This window comes from Cebus imitator, unplaced genomic scaffold (assembly GCF_001604975.1).
Source record: "Cebus imitator isolate Cc_AM_T3 unplaced genomic scaffold, Cebus_imitator-1.0 Scaffold771, whole genome shotgun sequence".
NCBI classification, from domain to species: Eukaryota; Metazoa; Chordata; class Mammalia; order Primates; family Cebidae; genus Cebus; species Cebus imitator.
The window spans coordinates 104887-125986 of NW_016108086.1; the positions used below are offsets into that span (position 1 = coordinate 104887).

The following is a 21100-nucleotide window of genomic DNA, read 5'->3' on the forward strand; positions in this document are numbered from 1 at the left end:
AAAAAAAAAAAAAAAAAAAAAAAAAAAAAGGTAACTGTAAACCAGCTTCAGGCAGATCCTACAGGAGGTTTCCAGTGGAGGGTATTGTTACCATAGGAGATGAAAGTTCCACACATGCTACTTCCCTTGAAGACCTCCCAGTGGGATAAGATGGAGGTGAAAGACGGTGATATTGATGATCCTGACCCTGTGCAGGCCAAGGCTATAGTGTTTGTGTTTTAGTTTTTAACAAAAAAGTTCAACAACAAAAATTAAATTTAAAAATAGAAAAAAGCCTACAGAATAAGGATAAGAAAATACTTTTGTAAGCTGTACAATGTGTTTGTTTTAAGCTAAGTATTAAAAATGTCAAAAAGTGTTTAAAAACTTTAAAAGTTTATAAAGTAAAAAAGTTACAGTAAGCTAAGGCTGATTTATTGTGGAAGAAAGAAAAAATATTCTTTTATAAATTTAGTGTAGCCTAAGTGTACAGAGTTTATAAATGCTAGTAGTATATGGGAATATCCTATCACATTCACTCACCACTCACTCACAGCAACTTCCAGTCCTGCAAGCTCCTTTCATAGCAAGCTCCATATACGGGTGTACAATTTTTAACCTTTCATAGCTTATTTTTACTGTACCTTTTCCATTTTGGTATGTTTAGATACACAAATACTATCGTGTTACAACTGCCTACACTATTCAGTTCAGTAACTTGTTGTACAGGTTTATAGCCTAGGAGCAATAAGCTATACCATATAGCCTAGGTGTGTAGTAGTAGGCTATGCCATCTAGGTTTGTGTAAGTACTCTCTATGTTTGTACCATGATGGCTTCCTAGGGCTGTCCAGGTAATTAGTAGATGGCCAGACTCCAGAATCATCAGGAATCTAGGCCCAATCTTCAACCTCACAATCCAGGGTGGCTACACTAGTTCTTGCTGTTTAATCGGCATTGCTACTAGTAGGAAGGAGTAAAAGCAGATTTTATATATACATATATATATATATATATATATCTCCATTCTATTTCTTTAGCGAACTCTAATATGGCCAGTGATTCTTACTGTGCCATGCCAAAACATTTAATAAAATAATTGTTTATGATATCTCGGAAGAGAGACTACATACTAACAACATTTATATAACTCTACGATAACTAGAAGAAAATTGTAACATGCTAGTGTATGCTAATGAGAGAAAGTTCAGGAAAGATCTGAAGGATTTGGATGCTTAAATGGAAGGAACACAGCTCAGCTAAGGAATGTTCTCTGCACGTAGATTATAATCCAAATCTACTGAGAATTCAGCAATTTGGGCCTCACAGGGTTGAAAAGATTCTGTAACCCCAAAGTTATCACTGAACTTTCTATCACTGAAAGTTACCTCAAAAGAGGCAGCTCTTCCAGGAATAATACAGTGGCCTTATTCATGCACTTCTAACATGCACTTCTCCCATTGACCAGACAATGGGAATCAAGCCAAAAGCAAAAATATTACTTTCACCCCTGACCCAATAAAAAAGAGCAAACTTCTTAGACACACACTATGAATAAACTTCAAAAACACTATGCTGAAGGAAAAATTCCAGATAAAAGAGTATGTGCTATTTTATTACATTTTTAAGAAGTTTGAGAACAGGCAAAACTAATCTATGGTAAAAGAAATCAGAATAATGACTGCTTTTGATGAAGGGAACAATGAATTCTGAAGGCATAATCAGAATCTTTCTGGGGTGATAAAATGTCTCATATCTTGGCAACTTTGCCACGTAGTCATCAAAACTCCTTGACAAGTACAGAGAGCTTAGTGTACATACAGGTTGTTATATAACCAGTGGCTCAACTTGGAGGTAACGGCAGCAGCTGTGCCCAGGGCTCCTCCAGGAATCACAGGACCTTCCTTCAGCTTTTCCAAATTCTGGACCAGGGTTCCTGTGCAGCGACATGGTGGAGTCCACCAGCTTTTCTGCAGATCACTCACAACATCAAAGCTGGATGCACAGAAACATGTTTCATCTTCTGTCTTCACAGATTCTAGTTTATCTTCACTTTCACTAACCTCACTTGCCAACCGCCATCCCTACTCACTTCAAGCCTACCACTAGAAGTAGGGATGCAATTATACAGACTATTTAAACAGTTTTCTTAATTAAACAATACCTAATTCAATAATAAATCTCTTATATCACTTGTGGAGATTTTACTCTGACCAAACTCTGATACACAGATAGCAATACTTCTGCCCTTGCAAAGTAAGATAGACACTGTTGTGTAATTAACTATCAAATCAAGGAATTAAAATTAATTATTTGCCTCTTCTTTCTACATGCTTAGAAAGTTCTAATGGCTACACAAATTGTCACAAAAATCATAAAATTTCCTTTTGACTAGGTAAATGAGCTTTTATTGACTTAGAAAAAAGTGAACAAAAGTGGTCTCTTCACTTAGACCCACTTCAGAGCTCAGTCTTTGACACTTTCATTGATTTTCCATGGAATTTCTCCCTATTCTGTTTTTCCAGGCAATAAATTTTTAGCTGCTTGAAAACAGCGTTCGTGTTGCATTCATTTTGCATTTTTTACATACAGCACAACTGGAAAGTATATTCTTAAAATATATTTATTAAATGAATGAATGGACCAGGCGTGGTGGCTCACACCTGCAATCCCAGCGCTTTGGGAGGCCAAGATAGGTGGGTCACCTGAGGTCAGGAGTTTGAGACCAGCCTCACCAACATGGTGAAACCCCATCTCTACTAAATACAAAAAATTAGCCAGGCATTGTGCCAGGCACCTTTCATCTCAGCTACTTGGGAGGCTGAGGCAGAAGAATTGCTTGAATCTGGGAGGCAGAGGTTGCAGGAGCCGAGACTGCGCCACTGCACTCCAGCCTGGGCAACAAAGTGAGACTCTGTCTCAAAAAAATAAAAAAAAATAAAAAATAAAATGAATGAATACTACCTGAATTAAGAGGCAGATCGGGAAGACAATTTTCAGTGTAAAACAAAGAAATACATTTAATTGAAACTAACACACACAAATTCTGAGTAGAGTTTTGCACATGTATCCCAGAACTTAAAGAATAATTATTTTAAAAAAGCTTTTGCTAACAAGTAATTTATAAAAATGAGAAAGGTTTTTCTTCTTGCCAACTGGGTCTTAAATAATAAATTCCTACAGAAAGTAAAATAGCCTGTTAATGAGGGCAGCTCCTTAGCAATTGTGGTCTCATTTCTGATTGAGTAGAATAGTTTGGTAACCTTTTTAAAGTAAACTTGACTTTATGGCCATTGTTTTAAAATTTAGATATGTTGTATCAAAAGTGTCATTAAGACATTTAAAATTGTCAGTTGTCCCTTACCCGGCCTTTCTAGCAACAAAAGGGAAACCTAACAGAGTTTGGGAGAGTGGGGCAGGAAACAGTAAGCACTCTGATTTAAAAGGAAATAAATCTAGTTTAAAAAAAAAAAATCAGCCAAGCACAGTGGCTGACACCTATAATCCCAGCACTTTCATAGGCCAAGGCAAGGGGATTACTTAAGTATAAGAGTTTGAGACCAGCCTGGGCAACACAGGGAGACTCTTGTTTCTATAAAAAATAAAAAATTAGCCAGGTGTGGTGGCATATGCTGTGGTCCCAGATACTCAGAAGGCTGAGAAAGGAGAATCACTTGGGCCCAAGAGGTCAAGGCTGCATGATCATACCACCGTACTCCAGCCTAGGCAACAGAGTGATACTCCATCTCAAAACAAACAACAACAACAACAAAAACCACACACATCTATATGCCTAATTTGATACTGCAATAAAAATATTTTAATTAAATCAGGCACAGTGGCTCATGCCTATAATCCCAGAACTTTGGGAGGCCAAGGTGGGCGGATCACTTGAGCCCAGGAGTTTGAGACCAGCCTGAGCAACATGGCAAAAACTCATCTCCACACAAAATACAATTAGCAGGTGTATACCTATAGTCCAAGCTACTCAGGAGGCTGGGGTGGGAGGATTGCTTTAGTGTGGGAGGTGGAGATTGCAGTGAGCTGAGGTCGTCCCACTGCATTTCAGCCTCGGTGACAGAGTAAGTTCCTGTTTCTAAAAAAAAAAAAAAGGAAATCTTTAATTGCTATAGTATAATTTAACAAATGGTACAACCACATCTTTAACCATTTCTTTCCTTCCCTGAAGCATTTTGGGGATTTTCCCTTCATTTACTTTTCCTTTCCATTTCATGTTTTTACATTACATTGACTTCTAGCATTCCTTTCCAATTATTTCTGGTTTTGTTCCTTTTCAGTAGTTCCCATTTTTCATTTTTCCACTGCCTGTTTCTCATCATTTCACCCTGTTTCTGTTTCTATCAGTTTAGTATTTCTGCTGGCAAACAGCAGTACGGGCAAGAAAGCAAATAAAAAAGCCCGACCACTATTATACACTACAACCAAAGAAAACATTAAGGTGAAAAGCTGAAGCTCATGTACAATCTATCAAATAGATGCAGATTTAACATTAAGTTTCGGGGTACTATAAGCATCTAAAACACAGATATTTCCAGGTTGATAGTTACCCAGTGCCATCATTAGTTTTAAAAGTATTATTTTACAAGCCTTGAGGGTACCCATCACTGTGCTCACAGTAAGTAATCAAATTTCTGGATATCACACTGTTTATTACCAAAAGTTCTGTAAATTCAAGATAAAGAAACATGACCAAGCTTGCTGTTTTCAGAGATACCATAACCAGCGGCTATTCTTTTGTCAGCCTAAGAAACAAAAGCAATGCTGATAATTATCTTCTTTCCACTGACAGTAAGCTTTTACTTTGAAGAAGGAATATTTCTTAAAAAACACTAGTAGAACAGAGTAATGACATCAGGCACTCCTGAAATAGATTATAAATGACAAATTTTAACATATTTATTATTGGTTTCTACTTGGAGACTTCACATTTACTACCTATTCTTAACAGTTCATTACCTCATGAGTATGGAACGGTAGAGATTAAAACTGCTCCACTAAAATTGAACATAAAGACTCTGTTTTGTGTTGCCTAGGTGAGCAAAGAGTGACAGCAAACCCATATTAGGCCTGCCTAACTCCAAGACAGGGCCTTTGACCTATAAACTATTGCCTCTTAACGCATAAAAATGAAAACAAAGAAAAGCCTTCAAACACGAGAATTGACCTGATTTTGTCCCATGGTAAATGTGCTTATGAATGGAGATTGCTTATAATTGATTTTAATGATTTAAAAGGGTTTATTCAAACTCTGTGTGTGTGTGTGTGTGTGTGTGCGCGCGCGCGCGTGCGCTCGCTCATTAAGAAGAAACTTTTTTCAAATGAAATTCTACATGCTTAACCGGAAAGATACCCTGCCTCTAGCTGGATTTGGTGTGCGGGACTAGGAGGCTCTCCTGTTCATCCCTATCAATTCTTTCAAAACAGCTCCTGAAGCAATCTACAGAAACCCTACGTCTTTACAGAGCAGAATTTAAACACCAATGTTCTAAACAAATCTTTGGAGGAAAAAAATGGCCATCTCCTCCTAAAGAAAGAAGTCATTTGACTTCTGCAGTAGCCAGACTAAAAAAGAATTTAAAAGCCTACAAAGTTTACTAAAGGTATTTTAGTGACTCCATTTAGATCAATGGTGTGGTAAGTTCAAACACCTGTAGTTAGTGGCAGAGTGAGGCCAAGTGTCAGGAAAACCTTTCTGATAGAAGAAGAAAGAGTCACAGGGATTCTTAACGGATAGGCTGGATTGTGCTTTTTCAGCCCAAGGTGCAATCCTTTGGATCATAAAAGTCGTTGTTTCCACGGCCACAGAAAGAAGATTGGGGGAAGCAAAAGGAAAACAGAGCACTGAGAGATAACTAAGAATGCTCCAACAACAAAGACGCACCTTTTCCTAGTCAAAAATAGGCAGGTCATCCTCTGCTGCACGAATGGTCACTCTTTAGAAATCTGGAAACATCAAATGCTTTAAACTAGAAAAATGTGTTTTTTATGTGTGCCCATGTTTCAAATGCTTTAATATACTTATTATACTTATTTGCTCAGTTTGGGTTTTTAAATATCCATTAAAAGCTTTTCAAATTATTAAGAAAAAAAGTGTTAAACTCTTGTTAACATCAGTGATATTTTACAAATTGAATAAACTATGGTGAGTTAATGAAATGCTTAAAGTATCATCTTATTTTGAAGACTGCTTTCTTCTAACATTAATCCATTGATAATCATTGCTCACCTGGAAAGATTCCATAACTTCCTAATTATTTATTCCTAATAGCTTTTTTTCTATGTTTGCTCTCTTGTGTCTACCTTCTATGTCTAATAATCTTTTTAAAATAAATGTAATTGTGTCACTTCATTATTAGAAATACTTCAGTAGCTCTTCCACTGTACATATAACAGTTGTGCTAAATTATGGAATAAGCTATCCCCTTATCCCCTTAAACATGTCTCCATGCCAAGCATGTAAGGTGCAAAGCTCTCATTTTCTGTCTAATAGCTGGCTGGAAGAGTTGATTGAGTCCCAAGATTTAGACATGGGACTGGAATAAAAAGCTTGCAATTGGGACTCAGGTCCAAATCATGCCCCTCAATTCAGCTTCATCACAGAGGCCTGGTTGGGGTTCAGGAGTGAGCGACATGAAAGGTAGAATTGTCAAATCAGATTCACAGACCAGAGCCCTTACCCACTATCAAGCTTTACTATTTAATAATAATTTTAAGTATATAAGCAATCAAGTGGCATAAGAGAAGCAGAGAAAGATCTGAGACATATACAATGTAGCTCCCCAGGTCTTGCTTCCAGTATTGGGTATGGGCTTTCTAACTCAGAATAGATGAATTCTCTAAACCATATTCACAGGTCACCTCACACACGGGGGAGCATTTAGGTTAAGTCACAACATACCTTATGAAGTAGATACATGGTATCTCCAGGAAGCCATGCCTCATAAACCTACATAGGTGCTGGGTTGTGTTCACCATAGGCAATCCTAACCAGGAACATTCTGCTCAAAGTATGCCATAAACAAGAAGTATCTTCTTAGCAAAACTCATTAGACTATTTACCAGGGAGGCCAATTATCTGTGTTTTCAAGAAGATTTAACTGGGTCACCTGCCTTCTTTCTTTCCTTAGGAGTGTCCCCCCGGAAATCAAGAGAGAAATGGATCAAAGGCCAGCTGCTATAACTCCTTCCTAAAGAGTTATCAAGCACTTGCCTGGAACATTTAAAAAGCTGATCTTTTAATCTCCATTAGGATATATTTTTGTAACTATTTCTTGCATTAACCAGATTGTGTAAGGAAAGAAGAGTCTTAGACACTCCTAACTACCTGAATAAATGAAGGACTGGCATGCTTTCAAATACTAATGAATAATTGAAATCTTCATGATAAATTAAGTGGAAAAAGACATCAACTGTATATAACTATGATGCCTATTACTCTACACACTACATGCATCCAAAGGTAATAATTATATATATATATATCTCCAGTATATTATACTCTATTATTATATTATGATTTAGTATAATATAATATTATAGTATAATAATATATAATAATATGCAGTATAATAAGCTTTCTTTCAATGGGTGGCTTATGTTCTTCTCTACATTTCTTTGTGTTTTCCAAATGCTTTTTGAAACTATTACTTTCATGACTAGGAAAAATTATTAGACAAAACTCTTTAGTGTAAATATTTATCTGTTGTTCATTTTGTACTCCATCCTTAACAAGAACAAAGTTAGGCATCCTTCCCTCTATTCCCTCAGCACCCTAACTGTTCTCTCTATTACAGGTCTTACCACATTATATGATAATTGGCCTGAAGGCCTTGAGAACAAGAATCATTTTCTACATATTTTAGAATCTGTAATGCTTAGCTAAGTTCCCAGTACAAAGTAGATAATGTTAGACTGGGTATGGTGGCTCAGGCATGTAATCCCAGCACTCTGGGAGGCTGAGGCAGGTGGATTACCTGAGGCTGAGAGTTCGAGACCAGCCTGGCCAACATGGTGAAACCTCGTCTCTGCGAAAAATACAAAAGTAGCGGGGTATGGTGACACACACCTGTAATCCCAGCTACTCGGAAGCTGAGGCATGAGCATAGCATTGCTTTAACCCAGGAGGCAAAGGTTGCAGTGAGCTGATATCATGCCGCTGCACTCGAGCCTGGGCAACAGAGTGAGACTTTCTCTCAAATAAATAAATAAATAAAAATAGACAATGTTAAACAAATTAATAAATGCTGATGGCATCTTATTTTCATGATTGTATTCATATTGTCAATACATATTTGAGACATATTTATTTTTATGAAAGAAAATAATAGCTACAAAGTATAGCTTTGGATGTCTCTTCAATCTGTAGTGGTAAGTAACAGTAATTCAATCTGTAGCAGTAAGTAATAGTAGTTTACTTTTGTTTTCTGGATTCCAAACATATGACTAAGCATACAACAACAGTATGCAAAATGAACTGAATTATTAAAACTTTTAAAAGAAAACATATACACACAGCTGAAGCAGTGGTGGAAATCTTCCATTCTGATAGACCCATATATTCCAAGTTTATTTTTCCAGTATAAACACATCAACTTTTGGTCACCGTGTTGATGAACGATGAAGGCCGTGCTGCACAGTCACTAGGTATTCCTTATCTTAGCTCTATTGCAGCAGAGAATAGGTGTTAGTGATTTTTTAAAAAATGTTTCTTTCAAAACACAATTCTCGCTGTCAGAGTACCACTTTTTAAGGATTGTTATCTGGATGATTTATACAAATTTTCAAAACGTTACCGAATAATCTAAGCTTCCTTTTTCAATGAGTTCACAAATTGGATTTTACTTGTCAAGTAGTGAGAAAAGAAAACCAGAAGGGGTCAGTATTTTAAATGTGATTGATTTTCTCCTAGGAAATGAATGACATGATATATTACTGCAATAAGTTACCTATGTTTTTGTTATAAATCATATTCCTCAGTTAATGCTTTCCCACCTAAAATTCATGTAAACTTCTCTTATATAACTATCATAGTCACTTTCTAAAAAGAGTGCATATACATCATTTTCAGTATATTTTCCCACTTTATTTTTCTTAATTTATTTAAATACAAATGTGGCAAAATGATTTGATTATATAGTATGAACAGACATAGCATGTAACAGGAATGACTGGCTCAAAAATTATTTTGAGAAATATTAATAAAGGTATACTTTTAAGTGGCATTTCGTTAATAGATTTGGCTTATATTCAATTATTCCTTTCATCCCTGCCCCTCATTCTTATCTCTTGAAAATAGTTTTGGGACTGATGTGTGAGAAAATTTTATATAACTTTTATCTTTATGTTCCATAAATTCAATAGAAAATTCTAATTCTTCTACTTCTATATGGATAAATCAAAGAGTCTTTAAGTATACAAAGAACTCATGGTTTTGGGATCTTTCTGCTGTTATCACTGTACCCTCTAATAAGGTTTTTTCATTTAAAAAAATGGAAAACAAGTTAGATTATTATTTTTATAATTATATATAATTCTATATATATTAATTTAAAAATTAAGGAATATTACATATCTACTAATAGTTTTTTTTTTAAGTTTTAACATCAGGCCTGGGCACAGTGGTTTGTGCTTGTGGTCTCAGCACTTGGGAGGCCAAAGAAGGAGGATCACTTGGGGCCAGGGATCACTTGGGACCAGGAGTTCGAGACCAGCCTGGGGAATATAGTGAGGTCCTCTCCATACAAAACAATTTAAAAATTAACCAAGTGTGGTGGCATGTACCTGTAGCATCAGCTACTCAGGAAGCTGAGGTGGGAGGATCACTTGAACCCAGGAGATCAAGGCCACAGTGAGCTATGATCGCACCACTGTAGCACTTTAGCCTGGGAGACAGAGCAAGGCCTTCTCTCTAAAAATTTTAATATAAATAAAAAATAGAGAAATTAACATCAAAGAAATTCTATTAAATAAGACATTAATTTTCATTTAACTATCACATTCATAAAAATGTACCAGATTAATACTCAGTTGTAGAGTATATGGTTATAGCATACTGTCTTTCCAAAAGTGAAAATTCTGAACACTGTGCAGACTGCTTATTATGTAAGATAAATATGAATAATTTCTGGTAAAATGACTGCATGCCTTCACGCAGTCGTAAAGGGGATAATTGTTTTTAATTGAAAAATAATGCTTGTGAGTATTTATGGGGTATAATGTGGTATCTTGGTCTATGTATACACTGTAGAAAGATTCAACCTAGTTAATTAGTGGATTGCCTCACCAACTTATCATTCTTTTGTGATAAGAATATTACAAATCTGTTCTTTTAGAAATTTTGAAATATACGTCATTAACTGTGGTCACCATGCATCACGATAGATCATTATAACTTATTCCTTCAGTCTAACTGAGAGCTTGTGCCCTTTGATCAATGCCTTTCCTTCAGCCATGCTTCCTTCACCCTCAGCCTCCAGTAACCACCTTTCTATGCTATTTCTCCAAGGTCACCTCTTAGATTCCACATGGAAGTGAGATCATAAGGTATCTTATCTTTTTGTCCCTGGCTTATTTCACTTAGCATAATGTCCTACAGCTCCACGTACCTTGAAGTAAATGACAGAATGTTCTTGTTTTTAAAGGCTTTATAAGTTCCCTTGTGTATAAAGTACTTTTGAGCACCATATCTGTCAACAATGTACATACAAGTCTAGCCTTTGGCAAAACTGTACAATCAGAAAGTTTCCCTTATTTACCTCCTCACTATCTTTTCCTCTCCTTTGTTCACTTCTGAGTGCCATCTTCTGTCCACAATATGAGGCCAGACAATATTTATTTACTTGCATTCTAACTGCTCTTTGCAAATGAAAATAAAGATCTGCAAACAATCCTTCATAGTTTGACTGAAACTCTTTACACATCAATGTATTTACTCTCTTGCATGTTTGCATTTTAAAACCTTTTATCTCATATTGTGGAATAAAAGAATTGCCTTTTGTTAACAAAAGGTAATTCAATAACTAGCTGAGGAAAGATCAGAAGACAGGCAAGAGAAAATTCTAGGTAAGCAATATAGTGATAAAATAAAGCTATTTCTGATGATAAAATTGCTATGGTCTTTTTTTTTCATGTTTTGACGTCAAGGGCAAGAGATAAAAGAGAGATTGTGTTTGGTATTATCATTTTTTTTCTTTATCTTTTTAACCCCAAGACTTGTAGATGTCAGGAATCTGATCATTTTCTCTGCCTATAGCTTGGATGTTTTGCTCTATCCGCCTTCTCATCATAATCACATAGCCAAGGGACTCAGAATTTTGGCTGCTTCAAGTCATTGCAAACCCCTCAGGCAGATGAGGAAGCAGAGGCAGGGAATGTAGAGCAGCTGCTGAAGGAAAAGAATGGGAGATGGCTGGTGCAACAGCGTTTCCCAATCACGTATGATTACATGGAAACCTACATTCCGTGTGATGTCAGTTTTGTGCGCTGCCAATTTGCTACTAAAGTGATGTGCTACTAAAGCCATTCCTTTTGGGAAGTAAGATGATGAAAGAGAGGAGTGGCCACTACAGAAAGATGGTGAAAGAGAGGAGTGGTCACTACAGAAGAGCCTTAGTTGTTGGGACATAAGAAGGTGCCTATCTGGGCTTTATGCATGTGTATGATTTTGCAATGATGATTGAAATGCTATCTGATATTAAGAAAAGCTTATTAAATGATGAAAAAACTAAATTAAAACTATAACCATGTTTTGCCTATGTAAGAGCAATAAGAATCAAAATAAATTATGGGAATTGCTTGATATTTTTGCCTAATCACCATGCAGCACAATAATGATTACACCATTGTTTTTGTCATATTAACTATGCTATAAATTTAATTACAGCTCTAAATTCTAAATACTCAACCCATGTAATATACCGGTTTTAAACAATTACTTATTCAGTCTCTTCTATATGCCAGGCACCAAATTATATGGTAGAATGAGAATAATAAGACAATCCCTGTTCACATGGGGCTTACAGTCTTGTCAAAGAGAGGCAAGTACTAGATAATTGTGTAGCAGAGAAACTGGCAATAAACATATCTTTAAATGAAGGTAGGAACATGAGGACAATATCCACCCCACTCCAAGGAAGTCAGGTAAGGCTTCACTAAGGAGATGTCAGAGCTGATTCCTAAAGAATCAGTAGAGTTTGCCAGGAGAAAGGGAAGCATAAATTAGAACTCTCAAGCAAAAGGAACAGGAAGTGCCCTTGTCTCAGAAATGAGACGCTGTGTGGACTGCTGAGAAACTGCACGGTTAGAACAAAATGAGTAAGAGTCCTGAGACAACGAGGCAGCTGAAGTAAGGAGCCAGGTCAAAAGAGGACTTGAGTATTACACTCACAGTGTGAAGCACTGCAGCTCTTCTAGAATTTGTCTAGCAAATCCTGGTTTTCACTGGAAAACCCCCAAATTAAAAAAACAAGTGTGAAATTTTGCTGGTAATGGGGAACAACTGTAGGATTTCTGGAAGGATAACTGACATGATGAGATTTACGTTTCAGATGCATCACTCTGGCTCCACTGTGGAGAATCAAGTGGTACAGCTCACAACTGGAGACATGTAGGGCAGTTGGGGGCCACTTAAAATCATGTCGTGACAATGCTGGTGGCTTACGTTAGGCTATTCAGGATGGAAAGAGCTGTATGAACTTGAGATACATGTAACAGGTACAACTGAGATGTCTTAGTGATTGATTGACTATGTGAGAAAGAGGGAAGTCGGAGATGGATTTCTGACTTAGGCAAATATATGGTGGTGTGGCATTTACTAAAATGGAGAAAAGAGGTGATAGAGGCAGATTGGTGAGATTTGTATTTTGATTTTTTGTTTTGTCAATTTGGTGAGCATTATTTCCCCTAAGAGAGAATTAGAAACTATGAGTTTTATCTTAATTATTTGAGTTTTATGTTTCTGGAGACCTCAGATAGGTAACTGAATATATAGGTCTGAGGCTAAGAGAAAGATCTGAGCTTAGACACCTATTTGGAAGATAGTCTAAGCTCACATACTGGGAGATACCAGTTGAAGTTATCAGATAGAGAAAAGTATCAACATCAGTAAGCTAAAGAAATCCAAAATTTGTGGGATGAGTTCATGAAGAGCAAGTTAAAAGATATATGTAGAAGGCATAACTGAGAAGTAGGGAGAACCAGGAAAGCCTATGATCACAATGTCAAGGGAAGAGAATATTTTAAAAGGGAGCAAGCAGTAACAGAGTCCAGCGCAGCAGGGAGCGTAGATGGGTATGGAGCCTTTTTGGAGAACAATCCAACACAGCTACTAAAATATTTGATCCTCAATTCTACTTCTCAATATTTAATTTTTAAAAAAATGCTAGTAGACCTGTCTGATGAGATATATTAAAGATAGTTTATAAAAGTAAAAAACAAAAAGTAAAAAATAGGTTAAAAAAAAGAATCAATGTAAATATCCAGAAATAGAAGACTGAAAAGGAATACAATAGATCCTCTTGAATATCTCACATAAGTTAAAGAGAAAAAAGTAGACATACATGGAAAAGACTAAGAAATACTTGGTTAAAAAAAAAAAAAAGACCATGTAACAGAAGACTATACACATCATGATAAAAAAGTTATTTTTAAATGTATTTCACTGTATACAGATACTTGTAAGAAAGAGCACAGAAAAAGTCTAGAAGTGTATACACCAAACGTAAATCCAATAGTTAGCTCTAAGAAGAAAACTGCTATTTGGCTGGGCATGTGGACAATAAGGCCTTTTGCTTCATTTGTATTATTTGATTTTTTTTTTACAATGAAAATGGTTCCATGTATTACCTGTATAATTAAAAATATATTTTTAAAATAATAAAAATTTTAAAAATGAATAGATCTTTAGTAACATTAAAAAGAACAAGTTTGGAAGAGTAAAGGAAGCAGAAGATAAAATATAATTAATTGAGACAAAATGGGAGGAAAAACAGTAGACAGACTATCACAGAAAACCTGGTAATAAACAGAAAGAAAAGGAAGTCAGGGGAAGATTTGTCAGAAGACAGACAAGAAAAATAATATTATCAGGAAGCCTGTTTGCTTACTTACTGTTTTAAAAAAATGGAGATCACAATGTTAATAAGCCATCACAAGATTTGGTATCTGTTACAGGTATAAGGAATAACAATGGCAAGACCAGTATAGCAGGAATAATTAAGAAGCCGAGGCTGGGCATGATGTCTTATGCCTATAATCCTGGCACTTTGGGAGCCAAGGCGGGTAGATCACTTAAGCAGGAGTTCGAGACCAGCCTGGTCAACATAGTGAAACACCATCTCTACAAAAAATACAAAAATTAGTCGGGTGTGGTGGTGGACACCTGTAATTCCAGCCACTTGGGAGGCTGAGGCACAAGAATCGCTTGAACCCAGGAGGCTGAAGTTGCAGTGAGCTGGGATCAAACCACTGCACTCCAGCCTGGGTGACAGAGCAAGATTCTATCTCCAAAAAAAACAAAGAAACAGCAGCCAGATCAATATACATTAGGTGAGAAAAATGATCTAGAGAAGGATCTAGGTCATCTCCAAGCTACCACCCAAAGGGCAAAAGAGAAAAGTGGCATAAAGTTTTCAAAATATCTTAGTGTTACATGAAAGGTGGACATCAGAGATATACAAACAAATAGTCTAACTGCTAGATGAGAAATATTTAGAAAAACCTTCTAGTAAGTACTATCAAGAATCACCATGATGAGCTGAGACATAATCTGATACAAAGCTATATATTCGTATTGGTTATAACATTTAGGTAATGGCATATGTTCATTACTGTGTTATCAGAAGTTGGAAATGCTTACTGTCATTCATTGCCTTTCTATATGCAAGATGTAATGAGTGATAAGGCACCATTTAACTGTATTTTAAATATTATAGATAATTTTTGCTTAGCATTAAACAGGAAGAATTATGAGAGTATGGTATATGTCAAAATAAGTGTTGGAACCCAAACAATTAATGTTTCAAAATGGCTCTGTTATTTAGGAAACTAAATATTCAGTGTCCAGGTCCTTCTGGAAAATTCTCAGAGGGGAGATAAGCACTAACAACTAGCTACAACTTGTGAGAAACTAATTCATGTGGACCATTAACAAAACATGCATCCTGATTCAAAGCTATTCTTAAGGAGCTGTTCAGATTCTGGTAAAAGAAACAGGGCTATCAACCCCCAGGCTTGGGTCCCAGTGAGCAAACAACTTTGAACCACAGTAAAATCTATGCCCTTTAAAAGACAATGCACAGCAATACTACATTTCACTGGTGGTGGGGGGAAGGGGGATGGGCGGAGAGCTGAAGGGGAAGAAGTTGGGAGTTTCTTGAGTGCAGCCTTTGGAGAAATAATTGCTGACACCTACACGGCAAGCCCTCCATTTGGGGGCTTAACATGTTCTGTCACACCTGTTTAAATTATATCAGACACCAAAATGCACTTTTGTATTAACAGTCCTTACCTTAAGAGTTCTATCTGTAGAAGAGGCAACTTCCTCCTTTGACTTATCCTGCAAGATGCCTTCTGAGAGTCAGAGGAAAATAACCAGCTTCGATCATTTGAACATGGAGCATCCACTAGCATCTGTAAAAAAAAGACAAGTGATTCAAATATGCACTGACAATCTATTCTCAGGCATGAAATAGAGGAGTTTTATAAAACATGGCAAACAAATAGCAAATAAATGAAAACCTTTTTTTTTTTTAACTGAAAATACACCACAGTAAGTTTTTTCTTACAAGATTTCCTCACTAACGCTTTTCAGAAAAACTTACTGTGTACTTTCAGTGTTTGTTTTTGGGGACTTAGGGTGGTAGAATTACAGTTTACTATCTCTACTAATGCTATTTGATATCCTTGACAACCACAGCAAAGACTTTTACAAAGTTACTCATTGTAATCAGACATTAATATATTTCTGAATTCTCAGCACTTATTTCTAAGAACTAGTATTTCAATTTCAGATTACTGAAATGACCTCTTTTTCTTCAACTGTCATACTCTGATGTGAAATGTTCCTGAATTAAAGCAATACAGTGCACATGTTTGTGTACTGATCCAAATAATATATTTTCCTGAGTACCTTTGAGTTACCTGGCAATAAAAAACATTCTATAATCCCCAATCCCAGAGTTACTGCTTTCTTTGAACCATGCTGACCATCAAATGAAAACTGCTTCCATGTTCACTTTATCAAAATTTTCCAGGGTACTGAGAAACTGTATCAGGCTATGTCTGAGAACAGATGGAAAATAACAACTACAAAGCAACATAATAGCGGTATCATTGGGCGTCTATCAGTTTGTCACAATGTAATAAAAGTACCTTGTCAAACATTTCAGGCTGGGCATCTCCCATTTTTCTGCCATCCAATTCAGACACTTTAATTACATTTATCAAAGGCTGTGGGATGAAAGATTCTAACGTCTGCCTCAGCCACCTGAATCTCAGACTATCATATTCATTACACTGAAGATAACCTAAATAAAAAGGATTAAAAAGTTTCAAATGAAGGCAACGCAACTGTTAAATTTCTACTTTTCACCAAATAAATTTCAGGAAGAAATTAACTCATCATAATTATGCAGAAATAGGGCTCAGAGGTAAACAATATAATTTTCTTATGCTTTGATAACAGAAATACAGATGTGTATACGTGTATGTATATATAGATACACATACCTACTACATAAAACATTTACAATAGCCATGCCTACACAGTCTCTCAGAACCTCTCAGCATTTGCTACACCAAGTTTAATTTTAATAGAGGTAAAACCTATAAAGAATTATAGATTCCTATAGATATGTTATACAACCAATACCTCAGACACAGTTCTCACGCTAAAGAACTAACTCTTAAGAGTAAACACAGGAGGTAATTCAGGTGCAAGAAGATGAGACTCACATTGAGGCAGATGCAGGAATTGTCCTGGCTTAAAAGCCTCCTGTACCACAGGAATCATCATTTCTTTTAACAAGTCCACAGGCTTTCAGTGTCTCCACAGGGACATGCCCAGTCATAAGAATCACTGCACTCAGAAGATCCAAAGCATGGCATCTCTATAAGGTCTCTAGGGGTTATTTATTCTTTCTCCCAGCCCACATACAGTTTACCAATCAGGGCCATTTTTATCATAAGCAATCTTGCCTAGAAACACAGGGACAATCTCTGTCAGGTTACCAAGGAAACAATACTAGAGAACTAACTGAACATTAAATTTTAGTGTAGAAGGGAAAAAAATTTGTAAAGTCTTTGCTCAAATACATATATATATATGGTTAGTCTCTCAGGGTATTGTATATATATATATATATATATATACACACACACACATATATATATAGAGTTGTTTTTTTGTTTTTTTTTTTTTTTGGTCATTCTACTGTTAAAAAGTAAAAAAAAAAAAACAAACAAAAAACCAAACTTTTAATGACTTCCTATCATCCACTGAACAAAGTTCAAAGGCAAAGCCTTTAAATCAAGGTCCATAGTAGCCAGACCTCAGGACAGTCTCTCCATTTTAATCTCCCACCAGTTCCTCAGTATACTCTGTGCTCAACTTGATGGACTATTCCATTTCCAAAACATACTCTGTCCTTCTCTTGCTCATCTCATATGAGAGGTGTTTCTGAGCATGGCTTACCTTCTCTACTACCAGGGCTCCATGTTTCTTTTCTTTTTTTTTTTTTTTTGAGATGGAGTCTCGCTTTGTTGCCCAGGCTGCAGTGCAGTGCCATGATCTCCACTCACTGCAATCTCTGATTCCCAAGTTCAAGCAATTCTCCTGCCTCAGCCTCCCAAGTAGCTGGAATTACAGGTGTGCATCACCATGCCTGGCTGGTTTTTGTATTTTTAGTAGACACAGGGTTTTGCCATGTTGGTCAGCCTGGTCTGGAACTCCTGACCTCAGGTGACCTACTTGCCTCGGCCTCCCAAAGTGCTGGGATTACAGGTGTGAGCCACCACACCTGGCCCAGGGCTCCATATTTATCTACAGGGAAGGAGCTCAGGAGACGCCATCAATTTTATTGGGCATAAGAGTAGAAAATCATCTAAAAGCACATCTGTACAGCTAGTTTTCATGTTTATTTTGGGTGTATTTTGGAGGACTCACTAATGGAACTTAAATAGGTATCTAAAAGCCCTTGTCTTATCCTGAAATCACTAGAAAACAATATAAGACACAAGTTCATGGTATGGAGAGAGACCAATTCTATGGAAGCAAAAGTGAGAGAAAAAAGGAAGTAAATCATGGGAGGAGCATGACAGATACAGGAGGATTTGTAATCAAGCTGCCTACAGCTTTGGTTAGTCTCTCAGGGTATTGCTACAGTTTGAAATTACAGAGCCTTGGAAGGAGCTGAATGTTATTGGAGCAAGGAGGAAGAACAATCTGCTGACCACTTTTTGTCTCTTTCATTAAAGTCCATACCAAGAGCTGATAATTTCCACCTACTTTGAGGTTGTGTACCTGGCCCCTTCTGGCAACTGCTAAGAAAACCAGACAGTACCCAAGGCCTGGTATTGCAAGCACACAGGTGAGATGACCTCTGCTTGTCAGCTGACACTCATTAGGAAGCTCTTCAATTTGTGGCAGTGGAAGCATCAGCAGCAGACAACTGCGTGAATGGCACGAGCCTTTGCTAGGGTTTCTCCAGTCTCTGGAAACAATTCAAGTGGCTCCAGCCACGAGGTGAGGGATGAGAGTAAAGATGAAGCCAAACACATCTGTAGTGATGCATAGATTGGGTCCACAAGGCATAACCCCCAAATTCACCCCCTACCATTGCTCATCTCTGCCTATCAAATACTAAGGACCTCAGAGGAAAGAATCACGTCCTTACTCATCTTTCATTCAATTCCCCCCTTTTTCTCATTTAAATATTTTACATTCTATTTCGACTTTTTTAGTGGTAACTCAAAAGACTTTTAACGTGCATGTTAAGAAAAATCTAAGCTAAGGCAATTTTCACCAGCTCTACTAAAAGTTACAAGAATCTTGTAATACTCTTGCTTAGATGCTATTGTTATTGTTTAACTAGGTTTTCTTTGGACTTACATTTTTTAATCCCACAAAACATTATCATGGTCTTTTATACCCAATGATTGTTAGACTTTCCCCACATAATATCCTACCTTTGCTCTTCACTTTTTTGTAACTCCTATCTTCCATCTTGGATGGCTTTCTTTTTCCCTGAAGCACAACCTTTAGAATTATTGGTGACAAACTCTTAATCTCTATTTTTCTACTTCACTTTTGCTCTCCAGGAGTATATTTTGACTGAATATATTTCTGGATTGACAGTCATCTTTTATATGCCTTTGAATGCTGGTTCCTTTTATTACTCTCAAGTGTTAACCCTCTGTCCGTTGTTCCTTTGAAGGTAAGCTCTCCATTCTTTCTAGTTGCTATTAAGGTCTTCTCTTTATTTTCAGTGTTCTGCAATTTCACTACAATGATTTCAAAGGGTACTTTCTCTCCTCCCCCAGCATCAAAGTGGAAGACAGACAGCTTTCCTTGCAGTCATTTGAAGAGGACAATTTCTTCCTGGTTTACCTTCTATGGTGGGTATAGCACTTTGAGTCCCAGATTGATGTAAGTGAATTTTCTATTAGATGTTCTACTTGGGTAGGCTCTGGCTTTGTTTTTTATTCCTTCACTCTCATGAAGCAATAAAAAACATGTAATTTTTTCATGTTAGCAAATGTTCTCAAGTCAAAAGCCGGCTTCAGTATACAATTTACCTTTAAGGTTCCCACTCTCTCTTAGATTGTGGCCACTAAGTATTTAAAGATAATTGATGCATTGAAAAAATTTTTAACATTATATCCTACATTTTTAGGTATTTACTTAAGGGGGAATTGGTTAGCGTACCCAGTCTGTCATACCACAGGAAAGTCTTCATCATTTCTATATCCCTTACCTCTATACACATGCCATCCAATGCCTTGCACATAGTATGTGCATACTTAATGCAGATGACTTGATTAAATCATGGCATTATAACAAATATTTAAATCATTACAACTGAAAATCAGGGCAGCTTTTCATTAAATTATATATAGCTTTAGTCAAGATTCTCAAGTCAGCATTTTAAAATAGCTTCCAGCAGAATTACTGCTTTATGCTATAGTACTATTGTGCTTAGATGTAGATTTTATTTGAAATGGTCTTAGGTTGATTAAACCTCTTAAAAATATAAAATATAAAGTGTCATAATGCAAGTTTCATATATATACTAACATTTAATACATTAAGACAATTAATACTGTTTAAATGGTCAAAAGCAAACCAAATCTTAATTTTTTTTATCTAAACAGGAAAAGGGGTGAATTTAACAAATTCTTGAGGATTCAGCATCTGTACATGGCAATCTTTGCTCCAAGGAAAGAAACTGAAATTGGATGTTTCATTCATTCATTTATTTTAGTAGACCTAACTTAAAAACAATAATCTTGCCTTATTTCCAATTTTTCCAATTATTCTTTGGAGCCATAATCTATAATATATGATCATTTTCTATGTTCCTCTCAATATTATAATAGGAATAATGATACTGTCCTATATCCTAAAGTGTCAGGGGGTGGCAAATCCATATGGGTCTGCAGCAACTTCAATTCCGGCCTCCTCAGGAGAAAGAATTCGACTGAGGGGCATAAGGCAGAAAAAGAGACCAAGGCAAGTTTCAGAGCAGAAGTGGAAGAATTCTATTTTATCCTGTGCAGTGCTGTGCTGTGCTGTGCTGTGTGCTGTGCTGTGTGCTGTGCTGTACTGTGTGCTGTGTGCTGTGCTGTGTGCTGTGCTGCGTGCTGTGTGCTGTCCTGTGTGCTGTGTGCTGTGTGCTGTGCTGTGTGCAGTGCTGTGCTGTGCGCTGTGCGCTGTGTGCTGTGCTGTGCTGTGCGCTGTGTGCTGTGCTGTGCGCTGTGTGCTGTGCTGTGCTGTGCTGTGTGCTGTGCTTGCTGTGCTGTGCTGTTTGCTGTGTGCTGTGCTGTGCTGTGTGCTGTGCTGTGCTGTGCTGTGCGCTGTGCTGTGCTGTGCTGTGCTGTGTGCTGTG

At 36.8% G+C, this 21100-nt stretch overlaps 1 protein-coding gene across 1 annotated transcript in view; it reads right to left on the reverse strand.

Moving 5' to 3' along the window:
• The window catches only part of NSUN3 (NOP2/Sun RNA methyltransferase 3), a 56814-nt gene that overhangs the window by 18382 nt on the left and 17332 nt on the right, over positions 1-21100 (reverse strand). Inside the window, exons 4-5 of the mRNA XM_017519731.2 lie at positions 16368-16522; positions 15505-15626 (exon numbers count right to left, since the gene is read on the reverse strand). Coding sequence (XP_017375220.1) covers positions 15505-15626; positions 16368-16522 — 277 coding nt within the window. The remainder of the gene's footprint in view (positions 1-15504; positions 15627-16367; positions 16523-21100) is intronic.